The sequence below is a fragment of the Schistocerca piceifrons genome, chromosome 2 (assembly GCF_021461385.2).
Source record: "Schistocerca piceifrons isolate TAMUIC-IGC-003096 chromosome 2, iqSchPice1.1, whole genome shotgun sequence".
Lineage (NCBI taxonomy): Eukaryota > Metazoa > Arthropoda > Insecta > Orthoptera > Acrididae > Schistocerca > Schistocerca piceifrons.
The window spans coordinates 182,868,801-182,889,637 of NC_060139.1; the positions used below are offsets into that span (position 1 = coordinate 182,868,801).

Consider the following 20,837-nt stretch of genomic DNA (forward strand, 5'->3'; position numbering starts at 1 on the left):
GGCGACCAGTATTTCGGATGGGAACTGCTGATAGAAACTGGAAGGAGAACATTCCTCTTGTCAATAACTTCAATTTTACGACTGTTAAATCATAGGCCGGCCTCTGTGGCCGAGCTGTTCTAGGCGCTACAGTCTGGAACCGCGCCGCTGCTACGGTCGCATGTTGGAATCCTGCCTCGCGCATGGATGTGCATGATGTCCTAGGGTTAGTTAGGCTTACGTAGTTCTGAGTCTAGGGGACTGATGACCTCAGAAGTTAAGTCACATGTGTCCGGAAACGCTTACTTTCCATGATAGACCTCATTTTATTACTTCTCTTCAAATCACATTAATCATGGAATGGAAACACACAGCAACAGAACGTACCAGCGTGACTTCAAACACTTTGTTACAGGAAATGTTCAAAATGTCTTCCGTTAGCGAGGATACATGCATTCACCCTCCGTCGCATGGAATCCCTGATACGCTGATGCAGCTCTGGAGAATGGCGTATTGTATCACAGCCGTCCACAATACGAGCACGAAGAGTCTCTACATTTGGTACCGGGGTTGCGTAGACAAGAGCTTTCAAATGGCCCCATAAATGAAAGTCAAGAGGGTTGAGGTCAGGAGAGCGCGGAGGCCATGGAATTGGTCCGCCTCTACCAATCCATCGGTCACCGAATCTGTTGTTGAGAAGCGTACGAACACTTCGACTGAAATGTGCAGGAGCTCCATCGTGCACGAACCACATGTTGTGTCGTACTTGTAAAGGCACATGTTCTAGCAGCACAGGTAGAGTATCCCGTATGAAATCATGATAACGTGCTCTATTGAGTGTAGGTGGAAGAACATGGGGCCCAATCTAGACATCACCAACAATGCCTGCCCAAACGTTCACAGAAAATCTGTGTTGATGACGTGACTGCACAATTGCGTGCGGATTCTCGTCAACCCACACATGTTGATTGCGGAAATTTACAATTTGATCACGTTGGAATGAAGCCTCATCCGTAAAGAGAACATTTGTATTGAAATGAGGATTGACACATTGTTGGATGAACCATTCGCAGAAGTGTACCCGTAGAGGCCAATCAGCTGCTGATAGTGCCTGCACACGCTGTACATGGTACGGAAACAACTGGTTCTCCCTTAGAACTCTCCATACAGTGACGTGGTCAACGTTACCTTGTACAGCAGCATCTTCTCTGACGCTGACATTAGGGTTATCGTCAACTGCACGAAGAATTGCCTCGTCCATTGCATGTATCCTCGTCGTTCTAGGTCTTCCCCAGTCGCGAGTCATAGGCTGGAATGTTCCGTACTCCCTAAGACGCCGATCAATTGCTTCGAAAGTCTTCCTGTCGGGACACCTTCGTTCTGGAAATCTGTCTCGATACAAACGTACCGCGCCACGGCTATTGCCTCGTGCTAATCCATACATCAAATGGGCATCTGCCAACTCCGCATTTGTAAACATTGCACTGACTGCAAAACCACGTTCGTGATGAACACTAACCTGATGATGCTACGTACTGATGTGCTGTAGAGCAATGAGTCGCATGTCAACACAAGCACCGAAGTCAACATTACCTTCCTTCAATTGGGTCAACTGGCGGTGAATCGAGGAAGTACAGTACATACTGACGAAGCTAAAATGAGCTCTAACATAGAAATTAAGCGTTTCCGGACACATGTCCACATAACACCTTTTCTCTATTTGTGTGTGAGGAATGTTTCCTGAAAGTTTGGCCGTACCTTTTTGTAACACCCTATATATATATATATATATATATATATATATATATATATATATATATATATATATATATATATGTGTGTGTGTGTGTGTGTGTGTGTGTGTGTGTGTATGTGTGTGTGTGTGTGTGTGTGTGTGTGTGTGTGATAGCTGTAAAAGTAATTCGATCGGAATAGAAAGACGGTTTTTGTGAGTCGCAGCACTTGGAGGATTATTGTGTCTTGAACTGACTAACCCAAGGGTTAGCGATCGATATAATGTCTTGGTAAGGCGTCGATAACAGTAATGACCCCATTTATTTGATCCGAGGCTGAGATACATTTAAAAAAATCGTATGCACTGAAGCAACGGTTGTTTAATGCATGCGTGAAAGTGCTCCTTTGACATGTTCATGTTCAAGAATAGTAGTTACTGTCGTTACACACAACCGAATAGTACAGAGCGTCATTCACATACTATGCTAGACAGGGTGTTCACGTCACTGCAGTTGGCAGTGTCAAGACACAAAACAACAGCGCTCTGAAGTCTTCTGTCTTCCAAAGATTTGCAAGAAAGATCTGCATGTATTGTATTGATCAACAGACCTATCGCTCCAGGGTCCTGCGAAAGCGACAGCGACGGCGGGCAGCAGGAACTGCAGGAACGGCTTCCAGGTGGCGATGCCGGAGACGTGGGCCTGCGCCGCCTGCTCGTCTGGGCACTGCTGGCCCATCTCCTCTGGCTGTGCGTCTGGCCAGCACGCCTGGGGACAGCAATACGTCTGGGTGAGGCAGAGGCAGAGTGGAGAAACAGATGGAAAACAGAAAGAAGAAGAGAAAAAGTTAGATGGGATGTGCTTGAGTGAGAGGGAGAAAGTTAAAGAAGTTGAAGAGAGGGAGAGGAGAGAGAGAGAGAGAGTGAGGGGAGAAAGTGAAAGAGGTGAAGTGAGGGAGAGGGGAAAGAGAGAGAGAGAGAGAGAGAGAGAGAGAGAGAGAGAGAGAGAGAGAGAGAGAGAGAGAAGGGGAAGCATTTGGAAGGGATTTAGATGAGTGAGGAGAAGAGAGAAAGAGAAGGGATCTTCTCGCAAATAGGTAGCATTTTCATCTAGTACTTTAGAGGCCACTACTTTTCACCTATAACACTTAACAATATTTTATGCCAACACTGAATGACATTAGCTTAACAAGTAGTGTAAATTATATTTATTCATCTACACTCCAAGACAAAAAAAAGACGCACCATGAAGGAATTATCCGAATAGGACGGAAATCGGTAGATGAGATGTACATGTAAAGACAAAGAAATTATTACTATTACAGAAAAAAATTGATGATTTAAAAGAGCTTTGCAAGGCGTGGATGAGTGAGAGGGAGAATGTTAAAGAAGTTGAAGTGAGGGAGAGGAGAGAGAGAAAGAGTGAGGGGAGAAAATGAAAGAGCTGAAGTGAGGGAGAGGGCAAAGAGAGAAAGAGAGAGAGAGAGAGAGAGAGAGAGAGAGAGAGAGAGAGAGAGAGAAGGGGAAGCATTTTGGAGGGAATTAGATGAGTAAGGGGAAGAGAGAAAAAGAAGGGGATTTGCTCACAAACAGGTAGCATTTTCATCTAGTACTTTCAGAGTGCACTACTTTTCACCTATAACACTTAACAACATTTTATGCCAACACTGAATGACATTAGCTTAACAAGTAGTGTAAATTATATTTATTCATCTACACTCCAAGACAAAAAAAATGACGGCACCATGAAGGAATTATCCGAATAGGACGGAAATCGATAGATGAGATGTACATGTAAAGACAAAGAAATTATTACGATTTCAGAAAAATTTGATGATTTAAAAGAGCTTCGCCAATTGAGCAAGTCAATAACACGTCGTTTTTGGAGCACCACCTGCGACACTTTCTGTGCAACCCACCCATCATTTTGCACGACAATGCGCGGGCGCATACAGCGCAAGCTGTGGCTGCTGTTTTCGGTCGATGGGACTGGGAGTACTTTACCATCCACCGTACTCCCCAGACTTAAGTCCTTGTGACTTGGATTTGAGTCTGAAGATGAAGGAACCACTTCGTGGCATTCGCTTCAGAACTGTTCCAGAGATTCGACAGGCAAGAGACCGCTCCATCCCCACCATCAACAGAACAGGTTCTGCTAACGGTATACTACGCCTTCCACATCGCTGGCAACGGATTCTACACAACACTGGTGACTACTTTGAACGACAGTAACAGGTGCAAACACGTAACTCTATTTTATCGGATGTGAATAAATAGTTGCCACTATTTAAGTTCCAATCTACGTAGTAGACACCGTTAAAAATTCACGAAAAACCTTCCACGAAAGACTTCCAATATCAAAATATAATAATTTCATCTACTGTTTTGGTGCATTATGCAAGACATAGCAGTTGCAGTTAGCTTTCCGAATATTTCGGTTTAAATTTTGTAATTTCTGAAAGGCCGAGCAGGTGCAGGTAATTGGTGCAAATGGCTCTGAGCACTATGGGACTTAATATCTGAGGTCATCAGTCCCCTAGAACTTAGAACTACTTAAACCTAACTAACCTAAGGACATCACACACATCCACGCCGGAGGCAGGATTCGAACCTGCGACCGTAGCGGTCGCACGGTTCCAGACTGAAGCGCCTATAACCGCTCGGTCACAGCGGCCGGCGCTACCATAACTGACCGAAGCATTGTCAATACTATTCTTGACAAAATTCTAATGGGTAATTTACTATTACATCTTCGTCATCAAAGAAAGTTACTACAAGTGGGAAAAATTTTCTATTGCCTTTATTGGAAGCATCAGTGGATACTGATAATGGACTGTTTTGATCTTTTATGTTTAACGAGAGATTTTACAGAATACGGCGCCAAAACGTTACTCACGAAACCCTCCAATTTTGTTCTACATAAAATCATCTTTGAAACCAGCTCATTGTAGGGTACAGAATCTCATTTATTGCCACAGACGAATTGTAACTACGTCCATGTTTTACCGCGTGAGGTTTTAGTGAGTTCAACTGCAGCTGTTTTAAATCTTCCGAAAGTGGGACAAGAAATTTAGTAATGTTAGTTTTTTGATCGCTCCTATAAAACGTGCTTCTTGCCAACACTTAGCCTTCACTCCATCGTTCCGTACATTAAAAGAAGATGAACCAACTGTACATCTGGCCTTGCGTTTGTCGTCTCCCTCACTACGCCAACTGGGGAATGTTTCATCTTGTAGCCACTTCTTTTTAAAACCACAAGAACCGTGAAGACGTTTTGTTTCTCTGGGCGGAGAATCCATATTTTACGGTAAGTTCATACACGGTCCAGTTTCGTTAAAGTTACCACCTGACAAAAGCCTGAATAACCTCCTTTTGCAGCACGGACATGCAGGAGGAAAGCGTACGAGGTTTTGGAAGATACTGACAGGGATATGGAACCATGCCAACTCGAGAGCCGTGGCCAGCTTCGCCAAGTTTCTCGATAGAGGATCCATAGCGCGAACAGCCCGATCGAGGTGTTCCCACAGATTATCGATTGGGTTTCAATACGGGGAGTTTGGTGGCCAGGGGAGTACGGTGAACTCATCCTAGTGCGCTTCGAACAACGGCAGTACGAGGGGCGTTCGAAAAGCCCGTGCAAAAATAGAAACTCCTTACGTGTTTAGAGTAAACCTTTTTTATTTTTCAACATAGTCTCCTTTTAGACTGATACACTTCGTCCAACGCTGTTCTAATTTGTTGATCCCTTCCGAATAATAGGAATTGTCCAAGTCTGCAAAATAGCTACTAGTTGCTGGAATCACCTCCTCGTTTGAATAAAATCTTTGTCCCGACAGCCATTTCTTTAAATTGGGGAACAAATAGTAATCCGAGGGAGCCAAGTCTGGAGAATAGAGGGGATGTGAAACGAATGGGAATACTATTTCCATTAATTTTGCTACCACAACTGCTGAGTTTAGTGCTGGTGCATTGTCGTGATGGAAAAGGACCTTTTTGCGGTCCAATCACCGGCGTTTTTCTTGCAGCTCGGTTTTCAAACGGTTCAGTAATGATGAATAATATTCATCTGTAATAGTTTTCCCCTTTTCCAGATAGTCGATCAGGATTATCCCTTGCGAATCCCAAAAGATAGTCGCTATAACCTTTCCGACCGAAGGAATAGTCTTCGCCTTTTTTGCTAACCCATTGTTTAGATTGTTGTTTGGTCTCAGGAGTATAGTAATGTATCCATGTTTCATCCACAGTGACGAAACGACGCTTAACGTCCTGCGGGTTCTTCCTGAACTGCTGCAAACCATCCTTGCAACACCTCACACGATTCCGTTTTTGGTCAAGCGTGAGCAATCGCGGAACCCATCTTGCGGATAGGTTTCTCATGTCCAAATCTTTATGCAAAATATTATGTACCCATTCAGTCGAGATGCCCACAGCACTAGCAATCTCACGCACCTTAACTCTTCTGTCATTCATCACTATATCACGGATTTTATCAATGATTTCTGGAATCGTAGCATCCACAGGGCTTCCAGAACGTTCTGCATCACTTGTGCCCATATGGCCACGCCGAAAATTATGAAACCACTCATAAACTATTCTAATTGAAGGTGCAGAGTCACCGTAATGTTTATCAAGCTTCTCTTTAGTCTCCTGAGGTGTTTTGCATTTCATATAGTAATGTTTAATCACCACACGAAATTCTTTTTTGTCCATTTTTTGACAATGACTCGACTTCCTTGATTCACACGAATGCCAAACACAAAGAAATTGACCAATATGGCTGAAACTTGGTGTGCGTTCTTTCCAAAGATGCTACTAACTAAAAATGACCTCGATACGCGCTGGTGGTGCCATCTCTCGGACTTTGCACGGACTTTTCAAACGCCCCTCGTGCACTGCGAGCTGTGTGACGCGTTTCATTATCCTGCTGATAGATGCTATGGCACCGAGGAAAAAGAAACTGCGTGTGGGGGTGCACTTACTACCGAAGGACAGAAGCATATTTGTGCCTCCCAGAACGAAGAGATCACCCAGGGAACACCACGAAAAGATTCCCCAGACCACAACGTTCTCTCCTCTGACTTGGACCCTTCTGACGAAGTTGCGGGGCCGTACACGCCAACGGCCATCTGTCCGATGGCACATAAAGCGTAATTCTCCATTCAGTGGACGTCCAGTTTCGGTATCGGCGGGCATATTCCAGCCTTCGTCGCGGATGAACAAAAGTCAACATGAGTGCGTGAACCGAACGCCCGCTGTGGAGACCCCTACGCAGCAACATTTGCTGATTGGTCGTCGAGGAGACACTGTTGCTAGCCCGTTGGTTCATTCGGGCGGTGAGTAGCTAAACAGCTGCACGTCGATTCGACCGTACACATCTCCACAGCCGTCGTTCAGCCCTGTCCTCTGTGGCTCGCGGTGCACCACGGTTGCCTCGGCGCCGGTTTTGCATAGCGCCATTTTACGATGCGCGCCATACTTTAACCAAGGCGGCATGCAAGTAGTTTAAAGACTTAGCGGTTTAGGAAATGCTTCCACCCTTGGTCCGAAATCCAATGTTGACGCCGTTTCGGACGTCAAATAAATCGCTCCGTTTCCAAACTACGACAACCACTGCCCTGTTTCCCGCGTCCTCCCGACACGCTTTGTACACCCTCCACTGCTAGTGCTGCTACCTGTCGTCTGTGAGTGGTTATTGCACGTTGATGTCGAACGTACGTGGTAGTCACATGTGGCTGGACAGTGTAATATGCTTTCCAATATTTCTGAAGCAATCAAAATAATAATACGCAATTTACTACAACAGTTCGTTTTAAAGGAGATAGGTATACCTAGGGAAATTGTTGGCCATAAAGCAAGTGATGGTACTGATCTCCCATGATACACAAAACGGGTCAGGTCGTTGTTGCAGATGCAACGAAAAAAGCATGCCAAATTTAAAAGAACGCAAAATCTCCAAGATTGGCAAAGTTTTACAGAAGTTCGAAATATGGCGCGTACTTCAATGCGAGATGCTTTTAATAATTTCCACAACGAAATTCTGTCTCGAGATCTGGCAGAAAACCCAAATAGATTCTGGTCATACATAAAGCACACCAGTGGCAAGACGCAATCAATACCTTCTCTGCGCGATAACAACGGTGAAGTCACTGATGACAGTGCCACTAAAGCAGGGTTATTAAACACGGTTTTCCGAAACCCCTTCAACAAAGAAGATGAAGTGAATATTCCTAAATTTCAATTAAGAACAACTGCCAAGATGAGAAACATAGAAGTAGATATCCTCGGAGTAATGAAGCAGATTAAATCACTTAATAAAGGCAAGGCTTCCGGTCCAGATTGTATACCAGTCAGGTTCCTCTGAGAGTATGCTGATAAAATAGCTCCATTTTTAGCAATTATATACAACCACTCGCTCACAGAAAGATACGTACCTAGAGACTGGAAAATTGCTCAAGTCACACCAATGCCCAAAGAGGGAAGTAGGAGTAATCCGCTGAATTACAGGCATATACCACTAACGTCGATTTGCAGTAGGGTTTCGGAACATATACTGTATTCGAACGTTATGAAGTACCTCGAAGAAAACGATTTATTGACACATAGTTAGCACGGTTTCAGAAAATATCGTTCTTTTGAAACACGACTAGCTCTTTGTACTCATGAAGTAATAAGTGCTATCGACAGGGTGTGTCAAATTGATTCCATATTTTTAGATTTCCAGAAGGCTTTCGACACCGTTCCTCACAAGCGTCTTCTAAATAAACTGCGTGGCTACGGAGTATCGCCTCAGTTGTGCGACTGGATTCGTGATTTCCTATCAGAAAGGTCACAATTCGTAGTAATAGACGGAAAGTCATCGAGTAAAACAGAAGTATCCGGCGTTCCCCAAGGAAGTGTTATAGGCCCTCTATTGTTCCTCTTCTATATTAACGACGTAGGAGACAATTTGAGAAGCCGTCTTAGATTGTTTGCAGATGATGCTGTCATTTACCGTCATCAGATGATCAAAAAGACTTGCAAAATGATTTAGATAAGATATCTGTGTGGTGCGAAAAGTGGCAATTGACCCTGAATAAGGAAAAGTGTGAAGTTATTCACATGAGTACTAAAAGAAATCAGCTAAATTTCGATTACGCGATAAGTCACACAAATCTGAAGGCTATAAATTCAACTAAATACTTAGGGATTACAATTACAAATAACCTAAACTGGAACGATTACATAGATAATATTGTGGGTTGAGCAAACCAAAGACTGCGATTCATTGGCAGAACACTTAGAAGGTGCAACAGGTCTACTAAAGAGACTGCTTACACCACGCTTGTCCGCCCTATTATAGAGTATTGCTGTGTGATGTGGGATCCGCATCAGGTGGGACTGACGGATGATATCGAAAAAGTACAAAGAAGGGTAGCTCGTTTTGTATTATCGCGAAATAGGGGAGATAGTGTCACATAAATGATACGTGAATTGGAGTGGCAATCATTAAAACAAAGGCGTTTTTCGTTGCGACGGGATCTTCTCATGAAATTTCAATCACCAGTTTTCTCCTCCGATTGCGAAAACATTCTGTTGGCACCCACCTACATGGGGACAAATGATCATCACGATAAAATAAGACAAATCAGGGCTCGCACAGAAAAATTGAAGTGCTCGTTTTTCCCGCGTGCCCTTCGAGGGTGGAACGGTAGAGAGACAGCTTGAAGGTGGTTCATTGAACCCTCTGACAGGCACTTTATTGTGAATAGCAGAGTAATCATGTAGATGTAGATTACATACGATTAAAATGCTCTTGTAATATAGTAATATTAACTTAACTATAGGAACCTTCCTTTCTATTGTGATTTTTTTTTTTTTATTCGCAAATAGGTTAGATACACATACGAAACACCGCACACTCTCTTACCCACATGCCCCACTTCCTATGTTTCATGGCCTGAATGGGATTGTGAGTAGTATCTTCAGTTAAATGTGGCGAATAAGGGAAGTGTGTCTGGTCATTCAGTACTAAACTTGGGTTGATGGACATGTGTTTGTTAATTTCCGATATTTCAAGGTATTTAATCTTCCTTCTTTTATGGATGTAATGGAATACGTCATGTTTCACCTTGTAACTATGGGCTTCTTTAAGCAGGTGGTCTGCAAAAGTAGAAGCTCCTTTTCTAAGTTTCCAACTTCTATGGTTTTCCTTCAAGTGGGTATATACTGCCCTGCCAGACTGACCAATCTAGAATTTGCCACAGTTACATGCAATTTTATATATTCCACCCTTTTCCAATTGGGCAGAAAGTATCGAACAGTGTTGTGTACGTAAAATGTGTTCTTAAATTCCTGGCTACAACCTGTGAGACTTTTCCTAAGCATGGAGTTGTGCACCATTTATTGAATTCTTGAGGTCGTAAGATAAAGACAACGCAGGAAGACAGTACACCTTTTGTTTCTGCTTTTTGTGCATTCTGGAGTCCACTAAGACAGGTGGATAGTCATTGTTAGACGCTATTTGTTTGATTGCATTTAATTCCATTTGGAACTCGTCTTCATTCATGGAGATGGATATTGTTTTGTATTGTACGTTAACGAGGGGCCTAGAAGCGACGGAGACGCTCCGTCCCCACTGCAGCCGCAGTGGTCCACAACCCCCCCCCCCCCCCAACCCCCCTCGGAAGAAAGTGGATTATTTTTCAAAAACTGTGTTTGGTAACTGTGGAAACCTATATCATAGTCTGGCAGGACAATATATACTCGCCCGAAGGACCACTACAGAAGCAGGTAACTTAGAAAAGGAGCTTCTACTTTTGCAGACCTTCTGCTTAAAGAAGGCCATAGTTACAAGGTGAAACATGAAGTATTATATCACAGCCATAAAAGAAGGAAGATGAACTATCTTGAAATAATGGAAATTAATAAACACTTTTCCATCAACCCAAGCTTAGTATTGAATGACCAGACACAGTTCCCTTATTCGCCACTTCTAACTACAGATACTAATCATAATACCGTCCACGGCATGTTGTAAATTACGTCTCTTACTCACATGCCTCATTTCCTTTATTTCAGTTACTATAATTTCTCTCGTTGTGTAAAAAAATTTTTAGTTTGTGCAATCACAGCTACTTCGCTCACCTGCTTAATACCACTGTTATATCTTATCTGTTTGCAATTTAAAATTTATTAAAGACAAGATTATTTTGTTCAGCCACATCTTTGGAATATGTCACCAAAGTTCACTGTTCAGTTATTTACTTCTATGTAGAACTGTTGTAATATGTCTATAGTTCATTAGTTAATGTGTTATATGTTTTATCTTAGTTGAATAATCCTACATCGCATTTACACTGAAATAATCTCACGTGTCTTATTCCTAATTCTAACATTAACGTTTGTTTTTCCTGGAAATGGAGATGCTCTGTACATGCACTAGTTTAAAATCTTTGACCAAGCAAAATTTCTCAGCACCACATACTTATTTTGTACCTGATGATGGTGTAATAGTCGGAAACCATTTCGTGTAACTAATAATAAATACTGTAGAATATTACACCAGTGTGTGTGTTTCATTCACAATGTATAAAATACTCTACCAAGAACAGACGGAATGAAATCAATGAAATGGAGTACAGTTTCAGTGTTTCTTGAGCAACGCATGGTGATCATGTTGTGTGTGTGTGTGTGTGTGCGCGCGCGTATGCGAACATAGAACTTTGACCCTTCCTACGTGCAGTGACATTCACGATGTGTTTTTGTTTTTCACAGTTCGTCTGACACAACTGAAATCTTTCTTTTTGAAGCACTCTGTGTAATGGTTGCATAATAGATAAATAGCTAGATGGGCATTCGCTTGTCGTTATTCCCTACGGGCCAACTACGTAATCACTTCGCGCCGTTTTTTTCTTTTTTTTCGTTTCTTTTTCGACGCTGCCGTAGCTCTCGCATTGTCTCGGCACTGGTCATTTTAGGCTGTCTGGATTCTTTTCGACTCGAGCGTTCCTGTGATTTGCGTTTTCTACAGTCCCAAGGATATTTACGAGTCATATGAGACTAAATCTTTCAATGTTTTCTAATTTTAAATTGAATGCCGATTTTCACTTACATTCTGCCTAATATTTATATTGTGCTAGAAGTGCTGTGTGCTAGAAGTGATTCGCAAGTTTTTCACAGACACCCGAAACAATGTCCTAGCTAAATGCGTTTTACGTGGCAGCATATTTAATTTCACACAAAGCTAATTCGTAACAGACAGGTGCATGCGTCTACATTGGTGCAATGACGTTACAGGTAAAACAAATACCACGCGAGAAACACGTGTACGCAAGATCTACCCGTTGTGGGCTCAACTGTTGTTTACACATTCTATTATCGTCATTATTAGCGATTCAGATCTGACGGTATTCTGTCACAAGCGAATAGACGTTTTCACCTGTCGGCAGGGTGCATAATATTCGTTAGTTGCAAAGGCAGGATCCCACCTTGATTTGATGACCCGGCTGGCTACTTTGCGTACTATCATTTGCGAAAACCTCGTCTCGAGATCTTGAACAGAATAAAAGAGTGTTACATTTTCCTGCATTAAATGACCTCACAGGTAACGTCTACAACCATAAGGTAACAAAACAATGTATTTTGTGCTCACCTGCGCTTTGAAAAATAATCCTAGCTTGAAACTACAAACTGAGATATTTGGACACGTAAATGAACATAAATATCTGAGAATATTCTTCAATACAGCAAACATTGTAAAATACGAAATTAAAGTTAGATTTCAAAATACAAATAACACATGTTATGCCGTATCAAGTATCTTCAAGAGCAGAAATATCTCCAGGATATCCAATATGTTTTTCTTTTAGTTTCTTTTAGCCACATGTGCATCCACTTGAAACCTAGACAGACAAAGAAACTGAAGACATCCTCAGTATAATGGAAAGAAGTAAAAAGCTACGTAAAATTTGGGTAGTGGATGATGGCGAATTCCCCCCCCCCCCAAAAAAAAAACCAAAAAAACACACGGAAATATATGATCTATTTAAAGAACGTGACGTTGTAGCTAACGAAAATACAAGCTAAAACAATTAAATATGGGGTTTTGAAACAACTGGCACTAAATTTTTGTGGAACAAAGCTTCGTTGCTGTGCATTTTCTGATCTTACTAAAGAATTTTTTGGTAACTGAAGGGCAGCAGACTGTTTCCGAGAGAGGCGGCTTAGGACTTGCTCAGCTAATGTTCTCAACGGCAGCCGCTCCTGCGCGAATGCGAGGTCGTCCAGGTGATTACATTTTCAATCTGTGATCAGTCTGACCGAGGTCTGAAGTCCAAGGGTAAATCGTTTGTTACCTGGAATGGAATGCTGACCTCCAAGCACTGTGTAGACACGAGATATGCCCTGCTTTGCCCTCGGCGAGCCGCCATCTTAACCGCTTGGTTTAGTGTAGTCATATAATGCAGCACAGAAAAAAACTAATTACTAGTGATCAGCGCAGACCTAGTGTCGGCCCCTCTTATTATTTTAATGGTCTCATTGTCTAGATAAATCCAAATGTATAAGAATTTTTCCCTCAGCTACTGGACAACCATCTGCTATGCTTTTATAATTGGCCACACGTTGCATCACAAAAGACAAACAATTATTTGTCATCAACATCCTACAATTAGTACGATGTACATTTCGTATTTCGAACTAAAAGATAACTGAAGTGCAATTCTGTAGTCTCGTTGTCTACTTTGGCAGAAAAAATAATGGAGAGTTAATGAAACTACTATAGATCGGCACAGATGTGCGTTTCATTGTTCTTCATTGTTTTTTTTTTTTTTTTCCTTGGCGGGCTGCGCTGCACTGTCAAGGTAATCCCCACTCTTTGGCTAAATGGCTGGCGGGAGGCCAAATAAATAAATTTAAAAAGATCCCCACCCTTCGACAGTTGACAAGCAAGTCAGTAGAAAACGCAGCTGCAGTCAACAGTTGCTCGACTTTAGCTAGTCTGTGCTGTCGTGTAGAACAATGTCGTCACTCTTTTATTGGTATTGTTTTGACTCTGCAGTAACTCGTCGAGTTTTGAAGTACAGAAGAACTAGGAGGTTATGGATTCATCCCATAAATAGCGACAGACATTTAGGAGAGTTTTTTTCTTTATATGAAGAACTTAAAAACTATCCTGAAAAATTTTATTCAAATTACAGAATGAATCATAATACATGTCAGTATGTGCTGCAGAACATTCAAGACAAAATTTCTAAACAGAACACAAATTTTCGCAGAAGTATAGCAGCAGAAGAAAAATTGCGGAGGAGGAGGAGGAGATTAGTGTTTAACGTCCCGTCGACAACGAGGTCATTAGAGACGGAGCGCAAGCTCGGGTTAGGGAAGGATGGGGAAGGAAATCGGCCGTGCCCTTTCAAAGGAACCATCCCGGCATTTGCCTGAATGGATTTAGGGAAATCACGGAAAACCTAAATCAGGATGGTCGGAGACGGGATTGAACCGTCGTCCTCCCAAATGCGAGTCCAGTGTGCTAACCACTGCGCCACCTCGTTCGGTAAGAAACATTGTGTATAACGATAAGGTAAGATTCGTTAGTACACACTTTTTGGTTTGCAGTAGAACTTAGTACAGCATTCACTACCTCCAATTAATTGTAGTCATGCTTTTGTATTTTAAATTTCACAAACGCTTACCTCTGAGTGGAAGAGTGTTTATGGGACTCCTGAGAATCATTAGGAAGTAATTAGCTTCGTCATTTTGGGTAATGTCTTGCTGTGCCTTCAACGAAGAATCGCAGAAATACTCCTTCAGAATTTTCCAACTTTTTTCTTCTTTTTTCTTCATGATGCAGCGCTTGGCAGTGGTAATGGTTCATCATGTGGAGCCACTGATGACCTCACAGAATTCTTTTCATTTCCTTGTAAGATAGACAGATTGATAGGCGAAGAGTTTTGAGATAATGCCCTTTGACTTAGTGGTTCTATTCCCACTGATAAGGAACTGCCACAGCATGACTTTACAATGCATTATCATCTGGTAGGGACACATTTCCGTCCCTCAGTGACACTCATATCTGTCTCCGTTTACAAGTAAATGCGAACTATTCAGTGGCGGCAATGCCACGATCGCTGGCAAGCTATTGTTGTAAATGCATGTAAATACGGTAGATTAAATAAATGAAATAAAAGTAATTTCGCATGTATCATTATAATAAACGTAATTTTTCCTCACTGATTGTGAAATGTGAGATAACATCTTAAAATAAAAGATGTGTGCACAGACACTTGTGATGAAAGCAGAAGGGAGACGTGTGATGCGTGTACTGCAGAAGCTGCAGTGCTGCTCCACAGGCTCGCGCCTGCGGTCGGCTCGCGCCGGCAATATTAAACACTCGGGATGTCGCCGGCTCGGCTCCGGGAGGCTCACGCCGTGTCGGCGCGGCCCGGCCGCCAGTGTGAACACCGCAATTCAGAACCATGTGTTTGATATCGAAGCGAGCGGCGGCCCGGCCAGGCTCGGCTCGGCCCGGCCGGCAGTGTGAACGCAGCCTAACCCTTTTAGTACCTGAAACCACCATTTTATTATTTTTATTTTGAGGTACTAGTCCCTTTAACTGAAACCACCGATGCTGTCGAAAGTCAGAGACATCTAGTGGTACTATGAGGTACTTCTTCGAATTTAGTGCAATGTACCAGTCGCTTATGCATTCAAAGCAACGTTCTGCGCGGAGATTATGCTACGTGATTGTAAGACATTGTGAAATGCAGTTTTTTTTGTGGCTATGTTGAGGAGATCATGGACAGTGAAATAAGTATATCTAAAGTTATTGTAACGTAAATCAGAGTTCATACTACTGCTTTTATGAGTAGTTTAGAAATGAAACCACTGGGGCAGTATGTAGTTTTGATACAATATTTATTATATTTTAGACCAATTTTTGCTTGTTATTCAGGACTATAATTTGTTTCAGGCATGGATATTTCGAGATGTGGGGTTGTGCCTAGGAAAAATTCGAATTTACTTTCAAAGATGTGGGTGGTTGGTAACTGTATATTCCGGTGATTCCAAAGCGAAACCATCTCTGTATGTTCCAGTGGTTCCAAAGTGATACCATCTCCTTAAAACAATTGATTGATTACTTTTTACCATTTTATTATTGTATTCGTTGCTTACTATGATAATAGAGGTTAATTTTGTGAAAAAATTTAAATTATATGATTTTTGTTATTGTTGGAACTCACCACTTTCTAGCATATCTGGACGATGCAATATGAGTGTGTAAAGTCCAGTTTGATGCAGATATTTCGATAGAAACACTATTTGATGCTGTCTAATCTATGCAGATGATGTCACACTTCTGACCGAAAAAGAAGATGATGTATAATAAGAACGTATTTGTTGGACAAAATATGTAAAGAATATAACCTTAAGATCTCAATAGGAAAAGCAAAGAAATGGTCAAACACTGTTCTTGATAATGAAATATTAGAACAAAATAAAAACATTTTAACTGTCTGGGATGTGAGATGACATCTGAATACGAGTATGACAGAGAAACAGAGAAGAAAGTAGCAAAATTTTTTAATTCATGTGGAACAGTAAATATACCCCTGAAAAAGAAAACATGGAAACATGAAATTTTGTAACATCATGGCTGTTCCCGCTTTATTGTATGTGAGTTATGGATTACATATAAACAAGAGAGTACAATACAGGTAACATTACTGAGATTTCTCCGGGCATAAATTGATGTAGTAGAGTAGACATAATTATGAATGATGAAATTAGAAACAATGTGGGCATTTATAAATCAGGAAATAAAAAAACATGAAAGAACGGGATGGAATGAATACATTAACAGCATGAGTAGCTAATGATTATCTCTCAGAATCATAAGACACAAACCTAAAGGAACAAGAAGTCAAGAAAGACCGATGAAAAGAGAGATATTGCAAACAGGCGAACACATAACGCCTCGAGTGGCCTTTTGAGTTGCTAAGTTTCTTTCCTCTTAACCGTAATTGTGTGGGTTTTCAGGTGAACTATTTCAGCAAGATAATGAATGACTGTTAATTCTTTCTTGTTGTTTCATCCCCCTCGACCGATACGGGTGGTGTGCGTACTTTCAACCGTACAAACATCCCACTCTTGAGCCATATGGTTTTAAAATACGTAAAATACAATTAAAACATCAAGCATTTACATGTGGTTTTGGAACTTTCGGAATGATTTACATTGATGGTATTAAAATATAACTATCGAGTTTTCTGTTCTTGAATTAAAAAAGATGCATCAAATAAAATATAAAAATAAAACGTTATAAAAGAAATACAAAATTTTATGGATATGTTCAAAGATTTTCAACAATGACGTTTACACACAGGATTATGACACTCAGTCGTTTGCAGAACTTAAGGACTAAAGTAACTTCCGCGTTATGTTTCATTGGCAAGCAACATAGTTTCATACATCTTGGACCATACAAAGGAAGAACTGCTACATTACAGTACAGAAGGTAACTTAAAGAAATACGCATGAGAGGAAGAGAAAGGAGACTTTTATTCAAAGGCAATAATTACACCGAAGGTACAGCGTTTCACGTTGCTCCCGCGGACATAAAAAGACGGCGGGACATGGTTCCCACGCAATATCATGACTCCCCACACCACAACACCTGGACCACGAAAACATTCGTGTGCGATAATGTTGGTCATTCCCTCATATGGCGAGAGGTGGAAGCACAATAAAACTATCGAACATGATCGTTTTATTGGTCCACGTGTTACAGTGTGGGGAGTCATAATGTTGCATGGCCGTACTGATCTTCGAATCTGTGAGCACGGTACACTCACAGCTCAACGTTATTTTCACACTATACTCCTTCTCCATATGCGTCTTTGAGGCCTGCATTCTGCCCTGATTTTATTTCTATGGATGACAATGCGCGATCGCAATGAACAGCCCAGGTGAAGGAGCTCTTGGAACGAGAGGACATTCAGTGGATGGACTGGCCTTCCCACTCCCCCGACGTAAGACCCAACGAGTACTGGTGGGATTCGTTAGGGAGACTTATTGCAAACGTCCACATGCACCAACGTCCGTCCACCATGTACATCTACATCTACGTGATTACTCTGCTACTGACAATAAAGTGCCTGGCAGAGGGTTCAATGAAGCATCCTCAATCTGTCTCTCTACCGTTCCACTCTCGAACGGCACTCGGGAGAAACGAGCACTTAAATTTTTCTGTGCGTGCCCTGATTTCTCTTATTTTATCGTGATGATCATTTCTCCCAGGTGGATGCCAACAGAATGTTTTCACAATTGGAGGAGAAAACTGGCGATTGAAATTTCACGAGAAGATCCCGTCGCAGTTGTCAACCTCGCTGGTGAAGGAATGGAAAGCTCTGTCTCAAGAAAATCTTACCAACCTTATGGCCAGCATAGGAGCACATTGCAGAGCACGCATTTCCTTCCGTGGATGATCATACACCTTATTAAGGACCTGGTCCTGTCTTTTGCAAATGTCCAGCGGATCACCAAGATAGCGATGACTTCAGCGTAATTATTGTCTTTGAACAGAAGTTTCATTTCTTGTCATCTCTTTACGTATTTCTTTCAGTTACCTGCTATACTATACAACAGCAGTTTTTTCTATGTATGGTCTGAGTTTAATCGAACTGTGTTATTTGGCTGTGACACATCATGAGAAAGTTACTTTCATTCTTAAGTTTTGCACTCCAGTGTAAATAGGAAAAGTAAAAAATGTATCATAGATCCAACACGTTAAAAAAGACCCCATGAAATGCTAGACAGAAGCAGTGGAAGTAGTCGACAAACATCTGTTAAGTCAAAAGGTGAAGATCTAAAAAGACCAAGAACCAAGTGCACTGAAGAAAGAAAAATAGCCCACGTACAGAGAATAAGAGCCATGTGGAAGACCAGGCACACGAATCTAAAAGGACTGTGTGCTCCAGCAGCGTTAGTACACAAATAAAAATAGTAGTAACACTGTTTAACTGTGTTCTAGAAAAAATTGTAAGGATCTGGAATTCGGAGCTAAAAAATCACAAAATTGGACCAATAACTCTGGGAAGGAAAACCAATGGAATTAAGGTAAACTGCTTGGTTTTCCGGATCATTTAGCAATACTTTGAGAAAACCTGACAGAAGCAGTTACTGAAATGAACATTCTGGAAAAATTAGCAAACAGAACTGGTCTCAAAATTTCAACTTAAAAACCAAAATTCATGACAAATATAAAAAATGCACCAAAATACGTAGAAACACAAATAGGTAAAATAGAGCGAGTAAATAAATTTAAATATCTTGTAGAAACTACACAACACAATTGACTAGAAAAATCTGCAATAGATGTAAGAATTAACAAAATGGAAAGAGCATATGGTTTGACCAAAAATATTTACAACAAGAAATGTATATCTAGAAAAACAAAACTAAAACACTACACCACACTGGCACGACCAGAATGTTTATATGGATCTGAATGCCTAACGATGAACTACAAAATGGTCAAACTAGAGGTACTGGAAAGAAGGATTATTAGAAAAATAATGCGTACAATGAAAACTGCAGGTGGTTGGAAAATAAGAAGTAATGAGGAGATCTACAAAAAAAATAGAGAAAATATCTGAAGTAATGGCCAAACGAAGATTAACCTTTTTTGGACATCTCTACCGAATGGGTGGAAATAGACTAACAAAACAAATACTCCTATATTGATGGAAGAAGAAATCGACAATAGCATGGATTACAGATGTAAGAAAAGACCTTGAAAGAAACAACATCAAAGAATCAGAAATAGCAGAAAGAAACCGTTTTAAAAACAAAATACTAAATTTGGAAGGCTTTCAAAGCAGAAGAAATAAAAAATCGGGAACAACATGGACAGAAGAAAGGAAGAGACTTCATGGGGAGAAAATGAGGGAATACTGGAAAAATAGGAAACAACAACAAAGGAAGAAAAGGAACTGATGTTGTTAACGTGATTCTAGTTGGTCAATACGATTGTAAAAAAAAAAAAAAAAAAAAAAAAAAAAAAAAAAAAAAAAGGATCGAGTTGAAAGGTAAATGATCTTAAAAGAAGCACTGCACATTCAGTGCAATCGGAAGGAATTGAATTGGCATAGTTAGGAGAAGGAGGGTTAAGCTTGTGGTGTGTGGGGTAAACAAAAGGTTCAGATGGGTTGTAATGTAGACACTAGACTGGGGTAAGTGCTGGGTGGGTGGTATGAATAAGGAATGGAGCAGTGGACACGGATGTGGACTTGACCATGGTTTGAAGAGGAAAAAAGTATGGAAAAATAGTAGAGGGAGCGAGCTGAAAGATTTTTCCGCAATCACTGTTAGATATTTTTATTCACGTAACCAGGTTCGACATTTTATTATCTCGTACATTATTTTATTGTATGGCTACAAGCAGATATTCTAAGTGATATGGTATCAGTAGAAGGGGGAGAAACTTAAATTTGCGACAGATCCATTAGCACTATCCGACACGCTGAATCAACCTGTACATTTCGTGTGAGAGTCTAAATATACGAAACCTCGAAGCCGCTCGTGTAAATCAAAATACTGAAACAGTGCTTACAGTCAGATCCACACTGCCAGCATGAAATATTATGGTTTATGATCCATGCCCTCCACGAAACGCAATTATATTTAGAGCACACTCTATAAAAATTATTTTGAGCATGGATTAGAGACAATCTCTGGCAATACAACAGTAAACGAAATTTGTAAAATTTGTAATAATAGTATTGAACTCTCTAAAAATGGATACACATCGTCTTCCTCTACGGAAGGGGAAACATACGAAGGTAGGCAGAGATGTGCATTTGATCCTTACCTGCAAGCAAATGGAAAATTTTGAACAAATGGAACTCTTTTAGACAGTGACACTAGACCAGATGTAATTTTGTATGTAGATGACGTAACTTCTATTACGGAGAATGAATATGACCTTAAGACGGAAGTCTATAAGTTACAGCAGATAGCCTCAGATTACAATGTAACGTTGTCGGTAGATAAAACGAAAGTGATGACACTTCAGGGCAGACAGCCACAAGATCTAAAATAGTCTTGAATAATAAAATCTTGGAGCAAGTAACACATTTGAGATATCTAG

At 41.0% G+C, this 20,837-nt stretch overlaps 1 protein-coding gene across 1 annotated transcript in view; it reads right to left on the reverse strand.

Annotated features, from left to right (window-relative positions):
- The window catches only part of LOC124775231 (solute carrier family 46 member 3-like), a 286,972-nt gene that overhangs the window by 131,147 nt on the left and 134,988 nt on the right, over window positions 1–20,837 (reverse strand). The window contains exon 4 of the mRNA XM_047250068.1: window positions 2,323–2,480. Within this exon, the coding sequence (XP_047106024.1) occupies window positions 2,323–2,480 (158 nt within the window). The remainder of the gene's footprint in view (window positions 1–2,322; window positions 2,481–20,837) is intronic.